At 41.7% G+C, this 20,740-nt stretch overlaps 1 protein-coding gene across 5 annotated transcripts; it reads right to left on the bottom strand.

Annotated features, from left to right (window-relative positions):
* Positions 1-123: 123 nt before the first annotated feature.
* On the bottom strand, positions 124-19,821 carry PCF11 (PCF11 cleavage and polyadenylation factor subunit). Of its 5 annotated transcripts, none has more exons than XM_085536489.1 (16): positions 19,330-19,821; positions 14,614-14,739; positions 12,331-12,519; positions 11,723-11,914; positions 9,725-10,833; positions 9,260-9,449; positions 8,532-9,171; positions 6,610-8,042; positions 5,582-5,669; positions 4,808-4,930; positions 4,172-4,277; positions 3,691-3,874; positions 3,154-3,309; positions 2,557-2,649; positions 1,845-1,880; positions 124-1,216 (listed from the first exon to the last, which is right to left on the bottom strand). In XM_085536489.1, exons 1-16 carry the CDS (start codon positions 19,516-19,518, stop codon positions 1,007-1,009), a joined length of 5,064 nt encoding a protein of 1,687 aa, XP_085392615.1. In that variant the 5' UTR covers positions 19,519-19,821; the 3' UTR covers positions 124-1,006. The 5 variants fall into 5 exon arrangements, with proteins under 5 accessions (XP_085392615.1, XP_085392616.1, XP_085392617.1 ...); XM_085536490.1 differs by having other exon boundaries at positions 4,172-4,274; XM_085536491.1 differs by lacking the exon at positions 14,614-14,739 and having other exon boundaries at positions 19,330-19,760.
* Between the last annotated feature and the right edge of the window lie 919 nt (positions 19,822-20,740).

Genomic DNA, 20,740 nt, shown 5'->3' with positions numbered 1-20,740 from the left:
ACACCCTATGACTTATGCATACTTACACTTCCATGCATACATACCTATGCAGTTTACTGCCCATCCCACAAACACACCCAACCACACAAACCCCCTACAGAAAGAAAGAGACTGACACAAACATATGCTTCAATTTTATTTATTACATTTCAGAAATATTAACATCTCAGGATATCCGGTTTATCACCTAAATTCAGTCATAAGCAACAAAAAATTTAAAATAAAAAATAATAAAAAAAAAAAACTTCAAATGAGCATTCTTAGATTCATACCCCCCTGTAAAGAAAAGTTTGTCCAGCTGTATTAAATTCTTATGTGTGACTAATGGGAAAATATATCATTGAAGATGTCTCAGCTACCAGGCATCCTAGTTTGTTAATGGTCTGTTGGCACTTGTGTTCACAACTGAGCAACACTGGTTGCTTTGTTAAATTCTGGCATTTCTACCCAGAACAGTCTTATGGTTACTTTTTAAACATCTGGATATGTAAAAGATTGTTAAGGTTAAGAAGAAATCTAGGATTTTGTCTTGAGAAGTCCCAGCATTGCTTCCCTTGATCACCCGCTTATGAAATAACTGAAGTTGCTTGCTTTCACTTTTCTGAATCTGATTCAGCAACAGGTTTAAAACTGAGGTCTTTTTATTTCCATTTAAACTGAAAAAAGTACAGAAACGCTGTCTTTGTTTGATGGTGTGCATAAACATTACACTCCCCATATATAGCAAAAATAGGTTTTATTTATAATTTACATTTCCACAAGTGAAAATTGTACATTTTTTACATATACAATTTCATTCCATTAAATTTTCACGCATCTACAGAATTTTCACACAATGACACCTGAAACAGTGCAGGCAATAAGAAATTTAAATACAAAAATGTATTTATTAACGAAACAGTCGCTGAGGCCCTGCCTCAATTTGAATGTTTTTATTTCCTATAAAAAGTATCTGCTTTCCAGAATTAACACAGGAGCTCTTCTGTAAAAAAAATCAAACCTCATTCTAAACAGACTCATCTGGTTCTGTTTTAATATCTATAGAGGCAGGTGTGCTCTCTTCTGCACAGGCAGCAGGGGTGTCATCAGGTTCTTCTTTCACTTGAGGTGAGTCACAGGACTCATCCGTTTCCTGTTTAACAATGTTCAACATAATATTTAGGGGATTTTCTACAGGGGTCTTGCTGGGAGAGGGTGTGCAATCAAATGATGATGTCTATAAAACAAACATTCACACAGCATTAACACATTGTTCAAACAACCATTTTTTTTTTACCTTCCTTTCTCCTTTCTGTCTCTTTCAAAGCGCAAACACGTGGGCAGCAGAGCACTCAAAATCCAAACTTCCACTTATTACTTTCTACTTTATCTAATAATACAAAGTTACTATATCATAGCATTACTTTTCCATAATTACTTTCAAACGGTATTATCCTCACAGCGATGAAATGCTTAATATGTTACTGTAAAATATTCCCAACTATTCCCCCACCCCACCCCCAAAAGGAACTGTTAGCTCCTAAGTCATAACAAATTTAACATATACTAACACTTATTTTCTCAATTTCTTAAAATTCCTAAGATTAAATGTGTTAACAATAAAATCATAATGGCTTCACTTTAGTCTCACCTATATGACACAAAAGCTGTCATGGATACATCATAGCTAACTCTAACTATACATTATAAACTTGCCATTCCCAAGGCATTCCCTCTGATTCTTTGCCTAGGCACATGCAAGAGGAACTGATTCTGCAGACCTGCTCTATATAAAGACAGCAATCAAGCAAACAAACTGAAAGCAAAATAGTTAAAAATATATATGAAAGTAAAGGTTTTCTTACGTTTTGGTAATCTTCATAGCAGGATGGATGGTAAATCTGGAAAATAATTGTTAACCATTTAAATACATTAGGGATACAGTAAAAGCACCAGTCAGTCATAAACAGAACAAATCCAAATCACACTATTCCTCCAGGACAACAATGTGTAGAACAAGTATGGTGTCAAATGTGACTGGGAAGATATCTGGTGTATGCTTAGTTAGGAAAAGCCATCATATAAAAACCTTGTTTAGCATAGGGAAATAACTGGACCAAAACCAACACCCACACTCACAGAACATTCACAGAACAGAATGGGTGGAAGGAACATCTGGAGCCGAGCTGCCCAGCACCACATCCTTTGGCTTTTGAAGGCCTCCAAAGAGGGACAGGCTTCACCACTGGGCTCTTTCCAGCACGGTCTCTCTTGTAATGATGGGCCCAGAAGTGGACCCAGTAATCCAGGCAGACTCAACAATGCTAAGTAGAGAAGATCACCTTCGTTTATCTTTTAGCAACATATTATGAGGGAAGCCTACTGAGCCTGTACTAATGATCCCAGGATTTCAAGCATGTCCAAAGGTTGAGATATTTATACACCTGGAAGCAGGAAAACTAACAGGGGAGTCCTTCAGAAAAGATGGGTCACTGTGGTCTATTTCTGTAATTCTTCTCTTATGCTTTTGTTTTGCTTTTTAATATAAGTGAGTGCCACGTAACAAGATTGGATTACCTTCTCATGCATTCTGATAGCATTCTTTAGGTGCCACTCTTCCTCTTCCTCATCCCAGTACTGCTCAAACTGCTCCCGGCAGATTTCACACCTCTGAAAGTTATCGAAGTAACATGATAGATACATGGTGTTATTAAAGCCATTACTGAACACCAACATCAAGAACTTGGCTAGTAACAGTCACATATATATATACATTAAGATAACAACACGAAAACTACAACATTTTACCTCCACGCTTCCAAAATATCTTTAAGAAAATATTAATAGAAATTATTTGAGTACAGTTGGTAGAATGAGCAACAACATTTGTCACTTGAAAAAGTTAAGTTTTGTCCCTTTAACAAGGAAGTCTCAGCAAGACACTCTGTAACAATCTAATGCTGTTTTACTGTCAATTAAGACAATCTGGTGCAGGGATTTAGTTTATTTCATGGCATCTTCCAAAACTCAGCTCTGAGTTAGAGTCAGAACTGCACAAAGCATTAACACCCTTCACACTTCTCTGCAAAATAAACAGCAACCTCTGAGAACAAGGCACAAGACTTGAGTCTACTTACAGACCATATGGGTTACAGCAGGCAAACTGGAACTCACCTCAACTGCTCCAGCTGGTCCAGCAGGCACACTCTGAAACTGCTTTTCTTTTGCAGCTTCCTGTGTCTTCAGTACAACTTCTTCATGAGCTTTTTCAAAGAACTGGCTTTTTGCACGCTCCTCTAGGTCGGCTATTTCTTCAAACTCAATCCAATCCTAAGGACAAGTATTTATTCACAATCACAAACAGCCAGAAATGGTTAAAAATACGTTTGAAAAAAAAAAAAAAGAAAAACGGAATCCCAGAAGTAACAGATATAATCAGCCTTAGTTCGTTAAACTGAAACAGTCTGTGAAAGGCCATTATACTTCAACTTTCATTTCATTCTTAGTCCAACCAAAGCAGTACTCCAAGCTGCTTATTGTTCACCACATAACAGCCTTTTCTTTTGGCAAGTATGTCTGATATATCAAGTAGTTTTCATACATCACTGATCACCAAACTCCAATGGTAATACTTCAATCTCAATCCCACTCCATGTATGTGAAACACCAAACCCAGCCCTAATTAACGAGCCCACGTCCTGCATTGCTCACCGTTACGCTGTAGTACCACCTTCTGTGTGTAATTTTTCGGCTAACGTCTTTTTCCGAACGGTTCTGGCGATAGTGCCAATCTAAATGGTCTGCATAAACGTCTGTCTGTGAAGTAGTGAATCTCATTCCACACGAGTAGCACTGAATTCCAGTGTACAGTCGATTTATAACACTATCATAACGCCTAGAAAAACAAAAAGAAGTTAACACTTCTTTGGAAAGAAATGGGGAGTTTCTCAGTAAGTTGTTTCAAGTGACCTCAGGAGTAGAAGAAAAGCATGATTGTCCTATAAGGTTAAAGCATGTGACAGTCAAAGCATTCATGTAAGTACATTAAAAAGCATTCAAATAAGCATGAACTACTCACAGCGAACACACTAGCATTGTTATATCACACCTACTCAACCGCCTTGGATTAACCGCCTAGATACCACCATGCCATTATTCCTAGTGCAGAGTAAGCTCATGCTGCAATACGCACTGTCTGAGTTCTTCAACTTTAAAGTTTGTGAGGTCTGGGACATCGTGATCACCCTGGTCATCATCCTCCTCTTCAGCAGCTGGCTGCGCCGATGTTTCATTCGCTTCTTTAAAAGAAAGAATTTCATCAAAATTTCAGCTCATTTTCAAAACAAAATAAGGTGCTCCTGGATATTATTTTTATTCAAATACTAATAAATATAACCTGACTACGCTAACCTGAACATGCATAAGAGCTGAGTCAGTCTCATAGCTTTAAAAAGCGTACAAAAGACAGTATGCAACTCTGAATGGCGATTTAACATGACACTACTTCATCTAAGCTTCTGGCACTAAAATTCAGTATTTAGAGAGACAAATATTTCAGAGACTGACAGGAATCTGATTAGAATCACTGACAAGTTATTGAGGTGGGGCACCAAAAAAAAAAAAAAAAAAAGAAACGGAGGCTCTAAATAGCTTAAAAGATACATTTAGAAAGTTAATAATTCACTTTATCACACACACCAAATGGTTTCCCACAGACAAAGATCCATTTAAGAAAAAAGAATGCAATAGTTCACATAGTTCTTACACTTCACTTTACACTTCAGCTATGCGTAAACTGGAGAGTCAGAATGTAATGAAAGCTACATACGTGCTGAAGTGGAATCCGTTTTGGACAGTTTGAGGATTCCTGTCGACAACAGTTTAGCAAACAATTCGTTGACATCGAGCTGACCAAGGTGGTTATCGGGATATGAATGTGGAACTGCTCCTCCTAGGAGAGGGGAAATAAGGTCACAACACTCAAAGAAACCAAAGGTTAGCATAAAAAAAATCACCTCCATCAGCATTTCACAACACTCTTTTCCTTCTACCCCTTTTTACTTCCATTTTTAACTTCAGTCTACTCATCCACTACAGTTTGCCTCATACGTAGCTTTTGCCTCATTTCCTCCCCTACAACTTCCTTCGTAATGTAAGTATTTTGAAATGCCATCTACCTGTTTTGTACTGAAATTCCCATGGAAAACGTAGTATTTTCTTGTTCTGTGCTTAAAGATCTCATGAGAATCCATCTACTTGTATCATTTACAACTTGATACAAGACTTTTATTACTAACAATTAACATAGTGGGAATGTGTATTCAGCCTGGCCAACTGAGGTGCCCTTCTGCTATGTGAAAAGCAATCCAGAAATTGGTTTCAGTGGTACCAAAACCACTCAATTAAAGCACTCACAGCTTGAAAGAAACCCCTGGAGTTTCTCCTGGAGTACTCCTGAAACCTCACCTACTGCCATCTCACAGAGAAGGATGACCTTTAGTGTACAAGGACCCACTGCACCATCACCGTACAGCACTAATTTTTGTGGTCATGAACAGAGAACAGTCCAAAGGACACAGAAGGAAGTTAACTATTACAGTACCTGCAGGGTTCTGAACAAAGCTTCCAGGATTTGGTAGATACTGTTGACCTTGGCCATAAGGTCCTGTCTGAGCAGACATGTGCGAAACCTGTAAAATTAAGCATTTAAGCATTCTTGGCAAGGCAATTTGTTTATAATTATTCCATCATTAACCTCTACACACTTCTCAGTACAAACTTTTCTTCTACTTGCGCATCCTTCAAGCACATTTTCCACTTAAAGTATTTCAAAGCGATCCTTTTCACCAAAAAAAAAAGGGCTAATAATAAAAGAAACTGGTAAACGTTCACCAAGATCACAATGAGGTTTTATCTAATAACTGAGATTGTACCCATGATATGAAACACATCCTGAAAGATGGATTTTCAGCAAGCCAGCTGCAAGAAACTTCAGAAAGAAGAACAATTTTAACAGCACGCTTGTAGTATGTCCCCTACAACCTCCAGTCTACTGGGAGAACAGACGTTGTTTTCACTGATTTACAATTACTTTCTCCTTTAGAAGAGAGCACTTCCAACAAGCAATAGCAAGGACAACTGAAACCATAAAGCCTGCCAGTGCTGTGATCATTCTTCAGAAGCCATAGCTTAAAAGCCTGCATCTTTCTCAACTACTCCCAACTTATGAATGTTTCCAAAGACTGCAATTATTTTGGTTCATTTTAATTCTAAACCTCTCAGAAAAACTAATTATGTATATTCGCTTCAATAATCTGTCATGATTTGTAGATAACATGCTTTGTTTAAGAGAAAACATCGCATTCTTCCTATTACTTAATTCACTTTCAAATAAAAGATACTGATGTCAGTGCAATATCCTCAGCTATAAAATGGTTGCAAAGAACTGGCTTTTAATTTCTAAAAACAAAGACTTAAATAGCAATGCCTGCCCCTTTTTCCTTGAATCATCCAGATACTACTTACGGGTATTTTTAGTCTGCAAAAAAAAATGCTTTTAGAGGAAAAACTGCTAATTTTCTACACAAGAATACTTCTCTAAGTAAATTGTTTACTAGAATCAGTTCTTACCTGATGACCTCCCATTGACATATTATTGAAGTTTCCGTATTGTGAACCTTGAAGTTTGTCATCAAAGTAATGTCCGGATCTCAATGCAAAATTCTGTGCTCCTGGGCCAGCTGGCCCACTGAAATTTGGTCCTAGTGAACTGTCAAACATTTCAGGCCTTTGGAACTGCATTCCATGAGCTGGTCCGCTGTAGCCCTGTCCGGGATGGTCAACAAACGGACCGCTTTGTCCATATGGCGACATCTCTAATCGTGAGGCAGGATGGCTAGCTATATTTTCAAAACGTGAACCATGAAGGCCAAGGGGCAGGTCAAATCTCGAGGCAGGCTGGTGAGGGCCATCAAATCTTTGAGGTATGGCTGCATCAAATCGTGGCTGTGCGGGCTGGCCAGGAGCCCTTTCAAATCTTGGGCCGGGCTGTCCATGAATTCCATCAAATCTTTGCAAAAGAGACAGTTGTCCAGGTTGACCATCAAAGCCAGCATGACAGCCATCAAATCTCGGACCGGTCCGTCCCATAGGACCATCAAATCTAAGTCCACCAACGCCCTGGTGCACTGGTCCATCAATCAACCTGGGCCCTACACCTGGCGGTCCATGTGGCCCCTCAAATCTGAGCCCACCTCCTGATGGTCCGTGTGGCCCCATAGGCTGCCCATGTGGCCCCTCAAATCTGAGGCCGCTTCCAGGTTGACCATGGGGCCCCAATGGCTGTAAATGCGGACCCTCAAACCTGAGACCACCTTGACCGTGAGGCCCCAAGGGCTGACCATGCGGTCCTCCCTCAAACCTGAGACCACCTCCTGGCTGACCTCGAGGCCCCAGAGGTTGACCATGAGGTCCCTCAAACCTGAGACCACCTGAAGGCTGACCACGGGGTCCCTCAAACCTGAGACCAACTCCAGGTCCTTCGAATCTAGGACCACCAACAGGCTGGCCTGCAGGCCCCTCAAACCGCAATGGTCCAAGAGGTCCCTCAAGCCTCAAAGGACCTCCCCCACCAACCTGTCCGTGAGGTCCTTCAAACCTGAGAGCCCCTGCCAGCTGTCCTGGTGGCCCATCAAATCTTAGGGATCCAGCTCCCCCTGCTCCTGCCAGGGGCCCATCAAACTGAGAAGCACCTGCCCCCACCAAAGGGCCCTCAAATCTCAGAGCAGCTTGTCCAGTTGGTCCATCAATTCTAGAACTTGAACCAGCAGTAGGACTATCGATAAAAGGACTTCCTTGTCCATCTGCCCCAACTCTTGCAGCAGATGGTCTAGATGAGCCATCAAATAAAGGTCTGTCTTCCATTAGTGCACTTATTCTCGGCTTTGCTTCTATGCCTCCAAATCTTGACCCTGGACTGTCTGGAAATGGTTCTTTATCTGGATCTTCGTATCTAGCTCTTTTGAAACGTTCATTGAATGGTGATCTTGGTTCCTCTCGAACACCTGAAAGAGGAGAAAATAAAAGAAGATAAGGCACTGTGCAGAGAAGGACCTAGGTGTCCTGGTGGACAAAAGGTTGACCATGTATCAACAGTAGGCCCTTGTGGCCAACAAGACCAATGATAAACCTAGAGTGCATTAAAAAGAGCATGGCCAGCAGGTCAAGGGGATAATATAAGGGGTCAGGCTCTTTTCAGCAGTGCTCAGCAACAAGATAAGGTGCAATGGGAATCAAACTGTAACACAAAGTTCCATAAAAACATAAAGGAAAAAGACAAAACACTTCACTTTTAAAGAGCACTGGAACAAGCTGCCCTGAAAGGTTTTCCTTCTCCAGAGTTAATCATAATCTGCCCAGACACTTTCCTACTCTAGGGTACTTGCTTTAGTACTGGGGGGTTGGACTATGCATCTCCTACAACTCAATGATAACTACTTGCAAAAAAGATTGCAAATTACTTGACATCTGTAAAATAAGGTAAAAATACATACCAGATTTCCCAAGCAGCTGTCTTTCTTCACGGTTATCAAACCTACAGACTGCATCACCATCGATCTTCTGGAATTCTGCTGTACCTTTTCCCTGCTGCCTGAGAGCATCTCTGAATTCATCTGATTCTCCCCAGTTGTCATAAGGGTCGAAGTTTTTCGAACCTCTTCCTCCTTTAGTAGCATTTGGTTCCTCAAGCCTTCGTCGACCCTCCAGAGGTGAAAGGTTATCAGCAAAGGGTCTGCTGGTGCCACTTACAGGAGAGTGCCGTCTTGATCTTTCTCCAAAGGGTTCTTTTCTTTCAAACTGCACTCCACGCTTTGCTTTTGCTTGCTCACAGTCCACAGAGAGCAACGCGTCAGGTACATGATAATCCAAAATATCATCAGGATCCAAGAGATCAAGTCTTGACAATGAATGCTGAACTTGTGTTCTCTTCAGTTTAGCCTTATGCTCATAGTATGTTAACTCCGCATCCGACAGAAGAGGCTTCCTTTTCAAAGAGCCTTTTTCATCTGTAGGGCTATCCCACACATTACATCTGTGCTTTCCTTCCTGGTACTGGAACAGCTGTCGAATCTGATGAGCTACCACAAGGAACTCGTCTTGTGTTATTTCACCAGATGCTAAGCGGTCATTGGCCTGTAACATAAAGTTTGGATTTCTAAGAAAAAAAGCAAAGCACAACAATATCCAAGACACCTCTACAAAGACAATCAATCAGTATTACCTTTTTAAGTAATTCTCTCTTGCTTGCAGACGTCAGTTCTTTAGGAATTTGCAAATTGGCATCCACACTTAACCGGTGTTGCTGTTTCGGTGCTCGGGGTGACAGAATTCCTTTAGCAGCAGGCCAGTTTTCTCGGTGTCGTTGGTGAGGGGATTTACCAACTGCTTGGTGTTCTTCAGTCTGCTGAGAGCTGAGAATAGGAACACGTTTAAAACACAAGTTAGTTCTTTATTCAGGACATATTAATTACATCTCTATCAGAACCAATCATGGTAAAACATCACTATTGATTTAGAAAGTATGCATAATTGCCATTTTTCACTACAAGCAAATTATGAATCTCAATCAAGAACTTCTGTCAACATGGGCTGTCTGAATGTTTCCCCCCAAACCTAACTGTACTTCAGCCAAGAGCAGAATTTCCACTTACTTCAGAGAGAATTTGTTTGAAATATGGTAACTTACTTTTTATTTTCCTCCCAACCGGGTTTCCACCTCTTGCCTGCTTTGGATCCCTGCCAATTCTCTGCATTCTCCTTTGGATCAGGAGAACCTTTTGTAGAATGCTGGCTTGCTGTTTCTTGGGGCCTGTCTTCTTGGCTTTTTTTCACCCTCCTCGGATCTCGCACCTCTTGTTTAACATTTCGCTTATTAGAATTTCTTTCATCTCTTGCCCCTTGTGAGGCTTCTTCAGCATGAGACTGTTTAGCGCTGATCTGGCGTATCTTTCCAATTTTAGGAGTTGAAGAAGTGGGAGATAAACTCCTGAGTCTTCTTTTGGGTGATCTCCTCTCTCTTCGTTTTGGAGAATGTGTAGATGGCGACCGTGACTTAGGAGAACGGGATCGTGACCGTTTTCTATTACTGGATCTCCCTTGTTTTCCACCCTGTTTTTCTGATTCTTCTGTAGTCACGTCTTGTTTCTGGACAACACCATTAATTGTTTTATTCCTGCTGCCTACTGGTCTATGCTCAGATGTCTTATGCTCATCTTTTTCTTTTTTCTCTGTACTTCTCCTCTTTTCTTTCACCTCATCCCCTTTGCTCTCTGGCTTTTCTTGAAGATGTTTTTTCAGTCTTGGATCCCGTTTACTCATTTCAGATACTTTTGTGCTTTCAGATTCTTGGGTTTTATTATCTTTAGTATTGGGAAGCTTGTTTTTCAAAGGAGATGGAGATTTAGACTTCGTTTCCAACTGATCAGGTTCTTTCTTTTGTGGTTTTTCACCTGCTTTCATTTTCTCTGGTTTTGTTGAGCTTTGTTTTTCAGACTGGGATGTTTTGCTCGCCTTGGTATCAGGCTGACCAGATGCGCTTGGAGGAAATTCTTTCCTATGGGACTGATCTTTAGCATGAGAAGAATGTTGTGACATTCTATTAAGTCGAGGATCCCTATTTACTATTTTGACATCGTGAAGTGGAGGACTTGGGGATGGTTTGATCTTCTCAGACTGCAACGAAGCCTGAGTAGGTGTCTTAACGGCCATGTGAGGTGTCTGGGACACATGTGGCTTGGAAGGCGCTGGAACTGAAGGTATAGAAGATGATCCTTGCTGAACACTAAGAGAAACAGCCTGAAATAAGGTGACAAGAAAAAAAAAAACCTAACATTAATCTGTGTGATACAACACCTGCACAGAGATGATCGTGATCTGTTTTGAAAACAAAGCTGAAAATAGAAATGTTTTGAAGTAGTTATGAGAGTAATCCATTTAACTGAAAATGACCCATTCATTCCTCATCGCAGCAATTAAAATAACATAGTACCAACACAAAAGGCGAAGATCAAGTACAAAGTCAATGCTACAAGGTCAACACAGCAAAAAAAATCAACGTAAGCACACCTCAACACAGCTTTAGTTTTTCTATACATTCCTCATTTCCAAGACAACTAAACGGCCAAGCATGTTTATATATTTTCATTTCTACACTTCTACGATGTTTCACTTTAGTATCATCAACTTTCAACACAAGATGACTTTCAATTATGAATGTAAAAACAAAACAGGTTTAACTGCCACTGCCTTCAGATTGTGACAGCCACCACCCTCAGATTGTGACATCAAACCAACCTGACGTAATGAGGACAGAAACTGCCCTGACACTTCCAACAATCAGGATTCCCCGTTCCTTATGGAAATACTCAATTTTCTAAGCGCAAATGTATTCAAAAAAGCCTTTTTTATGGTGAGCCACAGAAAGAGGTGGAAGACGCATCACAGGCAGACATAATTTTCAAGGTGAGAACAAAAGACCACAAACCTTTTTTAACCTGTTCTGAATGTAATCTTTAAGGTTTTTATGTAACAACTACTGGTCTAGAGGACCAGATCAACTTGCACTACTCTAGTCCTAAAACAGCTCCTCTTGTCTAAACGTAACTGCAATACCAGTATAGACGCTAAGGTACGACCAAACAAAGTGAGACCGAACTATGGACCATTCACCAACTATCCTACTCACCAACTGTGCTTTAGTCTGTTCCAACTCCAGCTCTAACTTTTTTTGCTGAAGTTCTAACAACTGTTTTTGCTTCGCAAGCAATTGCTGCCTTATCAGTTGCTCCTGTGTCAAATTCTTTTGTATTTCTGGAACAGCTGGAGGAGTAGAGGCACCAGAAGTGACAGCAGAGGTAGATGCAGTAGATTCCTCTGGCTAAAAATAGAACATAAGGTTACATTCAACATCTTAATGGATCCAGCTAACTCCATCTCTCTTAACTGCTAGTGTGATACAAAACTGGGACTTAGCTTGCACAAGTTAATGACTGCATTTTTTATGCAAAATACAAACAAAACAATTTCTGCTCCTCTAGGAATTGCCTACTGTCATAGGATTAACTGTGCCACCACGACAGAATATGCCATTTAACATAAATGTTTGGAAATCTAGAATTCAAGTTATAAATACTTACAATAAGCCCCTTAAATACTGAGTCCATAAATTCCTCTTGCCTGTCTCCAGAGATCAGATGCTTTATTCTTATCACACTACGTTTGTCAAAAGCAGCATACAAGCAACAAAAACAACACGTACTGCCATCTGTTCATACAGTAGGTATAGAGACTTACCGATTTATTTAAAAACTTAGGATTCACATGGATGCTAGAAGTATTCACATTTGGGGGCAGAGGTTTAATTGGCCAAGCAGGATCTAATGAGTTGACTCTGACGTCAAGTGCATACAGTTTCTTCAAAGGAAAAATATCGTCCCATGTGGAGCGTAATTTAAATAAACTTTTCCTAGTATTTTCATCCACCTAAAACAATAAAACAATTCTATGGCTTGTTAAGTTAATATAAAACAACTTATACTTTTCTGTAGAACTTAAGATCTCATATGCTTTATATTCTTACCAAAGTTATCATTTTAACACAACGAACTGGCTACAAAGAACTTGTAAGTGGTGTAGATTGATACATCTACACCAACAGAATCGGTAACAGAAGTTCAAATGTGGACATGTGAAGGTTTTATTGTGTATTACCGTTCTCTGAGAATTTTCTTTCAGCTTTTCCATTACCAAAATTCTCATTTTACTTGGCCAATTTCTGTCAAAAAAAATACAGCGACAAAAATATCCAAAGAAAATGCCTCTGAAACGATACAGTAACTCAAATGTTCGTGCTGAGTGGCACACAGCAACAACAACCAAATCAGAGAACAACAAACTTTCTGAACAGAGAAAGTGTTTTGTTGAGCTGTTTAATCACTGAAGTTTTTTTTCCCCTAATAAATCCAACAAAAGATGTATGAGTCAAAACGAACTCAAGTACATTTCAGTTCAACTCAAAATCAGACCCATAAATCAAGCGTACTAATAGTGCTACAACCCATTTTCTCTTTGCAATCAGATGTAGCAGTTAAGCTCAAAACATTAAAGAAAAAATTCAATTCATCTCATAACTCAAGTAGTTCATTTAAACAAATGGAAAACATCTGCTGACAAAAATACCCGCAGCTGCCCTACTGTGAACATGCTAACTCAACCATTACACAATGACCCTTTTTTTTGGCTTTTTGACCTTTTTTGGGCTACAGTTTTATTTTAGGTGTCACAGTAAGACACGTTGTCCAGAAAGTTCAGAAGTTCTTTGAAAAAGAGGGCAGGAACTTCAATAAAAGTAACTCATACTTAGCTAGTACGGGTGGGAGGTGCCTCTACACAACTTTCAGTGTGAGGGTATCAAGTTCACTGCTGCCATGACTGAGCCAGTTTGACATCGCTAAGTGTTTAAAGATACCTTCCGCGATCATGTACTGATAAAACAGAATCTCTAGCAATGTCAGGGTGAGAATTTCATCTTGCAATATCATGAGTTATCTAAAGTGACTGACACTTTACATATTTAATATAAATTTAATAGTTCTAGTTAGCTTATTGGACAGTTAACTACAAAACTCAGCAAATGAATTACCCAGAGCTTCAGCTGCAAGTTTAAATGCAACTCTGTGAAAGAACACAAACCAATATTGGAAAAATAAATAAATGCCTGCCTATCTACTCTACACAAAGGAGTTCAATATCTCTGAGCTCATTATTACAATCTATCCCTTATTTAGTCACTCATTGTACACCTGAAAAACAGATATAAAACATTCTGGGATCACAGATCCTCGCTGCTATGCAATAACAAATAGACCAAAGCTCCACTCATCTCATTCAGATGCAGTGCCACTTTGTTAGGGCATACAGGAAACCACAGAAATTACCCATTTCAGGTTCAACTTAAACCCATTCAAGTCCAGTCTTTCAAAAGCCGGACTTGGATTTGCCATTCTCATTGAGGAATTAGCACAATTACTTCACTGGGTTTAAAGACTTAGGAACAAAAATGTGAATATATTTGGCAGCAATTTTCAACACTGAATGAAATTAAAACGGGTATCTTTAACGTAACAAAGCAATAATATACTCTCACAACCTCCCCCCCTCGCCCATCATATTTTTTAATCACAGACCACTTGAAGAATATCAGCTGCTAGTGGTATTTGTTGCAATTTAAGTACCCATTTTTCACATCAAAAATTAAGTGAATCAGACAAATCTAACTCAGAGAGCTCAGAAAACCTCTAAGAAACTGATTCTCAGTATATTCCTGACACCAAGACTAACTACTTCCTTAAAAAAATAAATCAGCAATTCATAATTAACTGTTCTACGAACTTAAGTCACAGGCTTGACAACAGCAGGAATGCCCTTCCACATTATAGATACAGTATTTGCCATTCATAAAAAGCAATTAGTTCTTCTGGTTCGGTACCCAAGAAAACCCAAAGCTGAGAGCATGTATTTATTTTACCAGGAACAACTTTGCTTAAATACAGAACTTTTCTGAAAGTGTATATATACCTTTTCAAATACACAAATAAATGTTGCAACTAGGTTTTTAGTAAATGCAGTAAGATACTCTCTTCCAACATTCTTGACAATGGAATCCATAAGGTACATAACAGGAAGCTTCTCTGACGCAGGAGCCTGGAGTAATAAGAAGAAACTGAGAAGTTTAGTACAACAAAGACATACGTTAAGCTATATATAAAGGGATTACCAATCCCAGAAATACAGACCTCTCTTTTGGGTTGCCACTATCAACACCAAGGGATTTGCTTGGGATTTTGGTTTTGGTTTATACAAAAACTTAAAAACTTAAATCTGGAAAATCAATGCTCAGTTCAAAGTATAATGCAGTGGGTCTACCACAGAGAAAAGGAACAACCTTGGGTTAATCCTGTTTGTCTCAAAGCTTTGGGGTGAAAAAAGGAAAAAAAAAAAAAAAAGAAAAGAAAAAAGAAGCCCACAAGACAGTATTACTGCTAGTGTACTGAGTGCAGCCTTTCAAAACCCACTGGAGAAAGTAACTTGAAATGAGCAGGAAGCCATCGCTAGCACTTCAAGGAACTTCTAAAAAATAGTTTATCACTTGGACCTCCCGAATGCTGCTTTTCTCCATCTCACAGAACACAAATCAGACTTCCTGCGAACAGCCCGGGTTAGAGAACTTCGGTAGTAGCAGATTATACGTTGAACATCACAGTCCTTTCACAAGCCACACGCAGAAAAGGTCACAACTATATCACTGTAATCCAAGGGAACGGAGCAAGCAGTCCCAGTCTCTGTTGGCACTTGTCAGCTGGATGCGAAGACCAAGTCCTAAATCCAGACCAAACCCAATCACCAAGTCGACTGGGTACAGACAGGAAAGCTCAGGAATCACAAGCACAATTTCCACAGCAGGGGAGTCTTCACACTCAGGATACATCTTTGCTACAAGTGGCAGCTTGAGAAGTCTTTTTTTTGTTGGTTTTAAATCCACATTCAAAACTTGTAGCAAGTCTGTGAAACAGAAGCATGGATGGTGGCCAGCTACAACTTCCAATGCAGGAAAAAGATATACCGGGCCCCAATCAAGGTGCTTTTAATGCCCACCACTGGCTTTCATCAGCAGAAGGCACAACAAAGTTCCAGAAAGCATCAGTGAGCAAACAGCTGAAGAGAACAAGGTGAAAGACACCACCACAAGCTCCGTGCTGACCGACATGCCCTTAGACAGGAACATCCAACTCATAATAGTTTTAAGTCCCATTCACCATCTGGTAACTCAGCATGAAATCAGAGTAACTTCATTGTTCTTTTTAAACAGGACAGGATCCTACGATGATCAGCACCACCTCACTTCACAGCCCCATTGTCCAGATAAGTGTCTGGAATCACTTTTGCTTTACAGTTTTAGATTTAAATCCTTCCCCATTGAAGTGGTTCACAGAAGGGCACCGAGTCAACAAAGCTTTTATATGGGTAAATCAAGTATCCTCACTTTTAGGTGTATATTAATTGACCGTGACCCAAAACTCAACACCGAAAAGGACAGTCTCTTGTTAATGGGGAGGGGAGGGTGTCACTGCCTCTGAGCATAGAAAAAAAAGGTAAATGCAGGCAGCTGATGTATTTTGTACATGAAAAGACAGAAAAGTGCACAGCTAAGCTAGAACTAATCGCAACATGTTGAAAGTATTGTTTACAGCACTTGTACTACCTAGTTTGAGTGCTAAACTTATGACCTAATAGCGGGCTGTAAAGAAGCTAATATGCAAGTGTTAGAATAGGGGCATCTCTCCAGCTTAGATTAAAAAATGGATGTGAAGCTGCTTAATATTAACATGTCCGTGAAATATTGGTTAGTTCTTTAATGCAGCCTACACAAAGGCACATTAAAAACGCTACTCTACATTGTGAATGCTTTCCTTTATATAGAAAAGGATCGTGTACAGTTTCTGACCTTCTAAGTCAGCTTTCAGGGTAACAAAGAGCTGTCTCAGCAGCACAAGCGCCCAAGAGCTACTAGCAGAGCACGCTACACTCTTCCATTTCACCGAGGAATGGAAGTAGCTCACTATAACACAGCTAAGATTCAAGTTGGAGATGCCAGAGGATTCATTTAATAGCAAAGGCACTGTAACAAGTTTAACAACTTCATGTGCTTGGGAGTAGTTAGGAGTAATCACACAGAAATTAAGGACGCCTACTTCAAAATGTGACAGCATTAGTTTAGCAGTGCCCTCCTTCCAACATCAGCTACTCAGGTGGCACAGTCTAAGAACCGTGACTTCAAAAGAGTTGGGTTATTTAAGTCTTCATTTTTTGGTAATGTTTATTATGTTCTCTAGCCCACGTTCCAATAACCACACAAAGGGAATCCCAGATTTGAACCTCTTGTTTTCAGGCGATCTACACAGTACCCCCTAGCAAAGAAAGAGACCCACACAGAGCTAAACCAACAGCAGGGAGGCTCCGCATACCACCAGAACACACAGAATGCTAACGCTGAGCTCATCACCACAGAATTCCCACTCTTCTTTCAAATAACGTATGAAAGCTATTGTTGGAAATGTGTGGCTTTGGTTTTTTTTTATTAGTTTCCTAAAAAAAAAAACTTCAAAAAAAAAAAAACAACTGAAAATCAAACCATAATCAAACCCCGAGTCACAAACTTGCAAAGAAAAAAAGACTTTAAAAAAACAACTTTGTACACAAAATGGGTCTCAGAAACAAACTCTGCACTATACAATGGTAAATAAAAAGACAAATACATATTTCACACTTTTTATTTACATATTTTTTTTATCATAGCAGTCACACATTTCAGAGCCATTTATTCAATCGTAAAGCAGAGCACTCCAGTTTTACACTAAACAAAACTGTCTCCAGGCAACACTTTTTAAAAGTGGCTTAAGCAAAGGAGAGCACTTCCCCCAAAAAAAACAACTAAGAAAACTTGCCTTGAATAAACCACAGTCACAAATAGTAACTAAGGCAAAACTAACCATTGATACAAGATTAAAGACAGCTTGCAAAAGAAGAAGGAAAAAAAAAAAATTAAAAACACACTTCAGGGCAGGCTCTAAAACACCCAGAAATGAAGAAATTTGACAGCATTGATATTTATCACAAGTTATATACATCCACCACTGCCCTTTAGGAGATATAATGGTGAGATCTATTCGAATATGACGTCACCTCCCCAAGGAATGGCAAAACTTGGCCACTGGTAGCATTTAAAACTAGACTGGAAGAGGTCTGTGGAACGCTAAAGAGCCATCCTGCATTGGTAGAAAGACAGATTAAATAATGTAAAGAGATCTTTCCCTCCCCAGCATTAAGACAATACAATTCTCACCATTATAAACAGCGATTTAAAGCCAAAGGGGGGAAAAAAAAAAGGCCTATATTAGAGGGAGCCTGGTATTAGAGGGCGCAAGGGAGACAATGGGGAAGGGGTGACTGGCAAGAACACACGGTGGATTGAAGAAATAACCCTTTTCTTACAGAAAGCTGCAATAGAAAGGTACAGTAACCCCCCACCCCGCCCCCATCCATGTGCTGCGGCTGACTGATGTCAGCAACTGCCTGGGTTGGGCTCAGAGGGAGCCTCCTCTTTCCCTTCCTTTTCTATCACGTGCCTTTCAGACGCCATGTTAGGATCCTACAGGCTTTTCTACACAGTCGGGGAGAATTTCTTCTTCCCATCCTCACCAAATCAACCTCACTAGCCAAGACACGTGAAGATAACACAGCACTCGCTTTACTTAGGGCAAACAGCCACCTGCAAGCCAAACGGGTTACCCCAAGCCCACATAGCTTTCTCTAAGCAGAAAACACAAGAATCACCCGACCAGCAACACACACACTTCCCTACTCAGAGCAGATAATCGCCTTTCACCTCAAAACTTCCCTGCAAGATCAGCCCCCCCCCCCCCCCCCCTTACTCCTCCAGTTAATATCTCACGGGGACCACACTGGGAAAATAACCTTATCTTTCAAACTACAAACGATACTTTAAAATAAATCATTATACTTAGCCTTTCTAAAGCGGACGATTTTCGTGCTATAAACTCAATCTTATTTATATTCCTTCACGCTACCAAGATATAAATTGGGGGGGGGGGGGGAAAAAACAAAACAAACCTCCACAAGGTCAGGCTCTCGCTAACGAGACTTATAAAATCGTTATCTACGTTAGAAATCGCTAAATTCAACGGTTTCGACACCAGTTTAAAGGGGAAAACCCAGTTCCAAGGGCGAGGCTCTGCCCAGTCACGGCCGGGCCGCCATGTTGCATCTGTTACCGAACCCAAGGGACCCCAACCCGTCCGGGTGCCCTCGGGTCCCCTGTTCCCTACGGGGTGTGGGAATAAGGGGCAGCCCTCAGCCTGGCCAGGAAGGGAGGGGGAAAAGGGCGCTTAGGGGAGGGCCGTGCTCCCTGCCGAGCCACGCTGTCCTCCGCTTTGCTCCCAACGGCGACCCCCGGGCCTGCTGCCCCCACCCCCCCTCCCTCAGCTCTCCCTGCTCCCCCCATGGCCATCTCTGACCCTGGGAGCACCTCGCCTCCAAGCCCCGAGCCCTGCTCCCCTGCCCTCCCCCTCCCAGCCACCAGCCTCGGCCCCGCTGCCTCCCTCTCTGGGGCCCTCCTTCTCTCCCTGCCTCCTCCGTCCCTCAGCCCTTTCTCCTGACCCCGGCCGGTCCCCCCAGCAGTATAGGTAGGAGTAGTAGGCGGTTGAATATAAAAACCTTGGCGATTTGCGCCTCGATCAGGGAGACGATGTCCTTGGCGAAGGGCACGTTCTCCTCGGCCAGGATGGTCAGCATGTTGATGTGAGGTTTGCTGTTGAACGTCAGGTCCTCCAACGATGACTGGTAATCGCGGCACGCGTCCTCCCGGGCCTCGCTGCTACCAGCGCTGCTCTCCGGGGCCGACATGTTCCTCCGACCGGGGCCCGCACCAGGACCCGACCCACCGACCGACGGCCCCCTCCCCGCGATTCCCCTGCCTCCGCCGCCGAGCGACGCTTCCCCCCCTCCGGCTGCCGCTGGGCTCCTCTACCGCATCCTGGCTGCTAATGGCGCTGCTAATGCCGTCCGTATCGCCGATGCGCTTCCGACCGCCGCCGGCTCAAGTCTCAACGCTCACAAAATGGCGGCGGCGGCGGCTACGGCTCGCGAACCGCTTCCTCCAACCGTTGCGTCATGTGAAATTGGGCTGAGGGAAAAAAAGGGGCCGGCGGCTTGGAATGCCCCTTTTGTTCCCTTAGCGCGTCCCCATTGGGTGACGCTCAACCGCTCCGCATGCGATTGGCTCGACCTGAAGAACGCGAAATGTGATTCGCTGGACCATCTCAATCTACAGATGATTGGTTGCTATGGCCAAAAACCCGCCCTCACCTCTGCGTCCAGACTTACGATTGGTTGTTTTTCCCTATTCCCCTCCTCTAACTCGCCGGGCCAATCCCTCCCGCCTTCCCTTTCAGCCCTCAGTTCTGATTGGTGCTCGGCTGTGATCCCGCCTTTCCTCCTCACCCTCTACAGAGTCACACAGAATCAATCGCAGAGTGACCCGGGTTGGAAGGGACCTCAAGGATCATGTAGTTCCAACCCCCCTGCCTGGCAGGGCCACCAAACATACACATTTACTACATCAAACATAGACCTTTACTACATCAGGTTCACTATTGGCCGGCTGTTGTTGTGGTAACACGGCTTTCAGGCTGATGTAGTCGTAGTAACAAAGCCTGCTCATGATGTTCTCCCAAAGATAATAATAAAGCTTGTGGAAATAAACTCGTTGGCGAAGTGTTTTCTCCACAGCCCTTCCAAAATGCTGCTCCTTTATGAGGAAATGAAACAGAACTCTATGAGGCAGGCAGGGCAGTGAGAAATACTATCATAGAATCACCAAGGTTGGAAAAGACCTAAAAGATCATCCAGTCCAACCACCCACCACCGGTATTTGCCCACTAAACCGTGGTAAGAAGCCATTCAAGAATTAAGTACTTTCCCAAACATCTAAGGTTGCAGATACTACCAGAGTCAAACACTGTAGGTTTTCAAACATCAGTTTAATTACATGTAGATCACCTCACTGTACGTGAGCTCAAGTCCTTTGTTCTCCAGCCCAGATTCACTTCAGGAAGCAGACAGTGTT

The sequence above is a fragment of the Coturnix japonica genome, chromosome 1 (assembly GCF_054131305.1).
Source record: "Coturnix japonica strain WE chromosome 1, WE-NBRP24, whole genome shotgun sequence".
Classification (NCBI taxonomy): Eukaryota; Metazoa; Chordata; class Aves; order Galliformes; family Phasianidae; genus Coturnix; species Coturnix japonica.
Note: the sequence above shows the minus strand (reverse complement) of the source record. Positions and strands in the feature narration are given on the sequence as shown.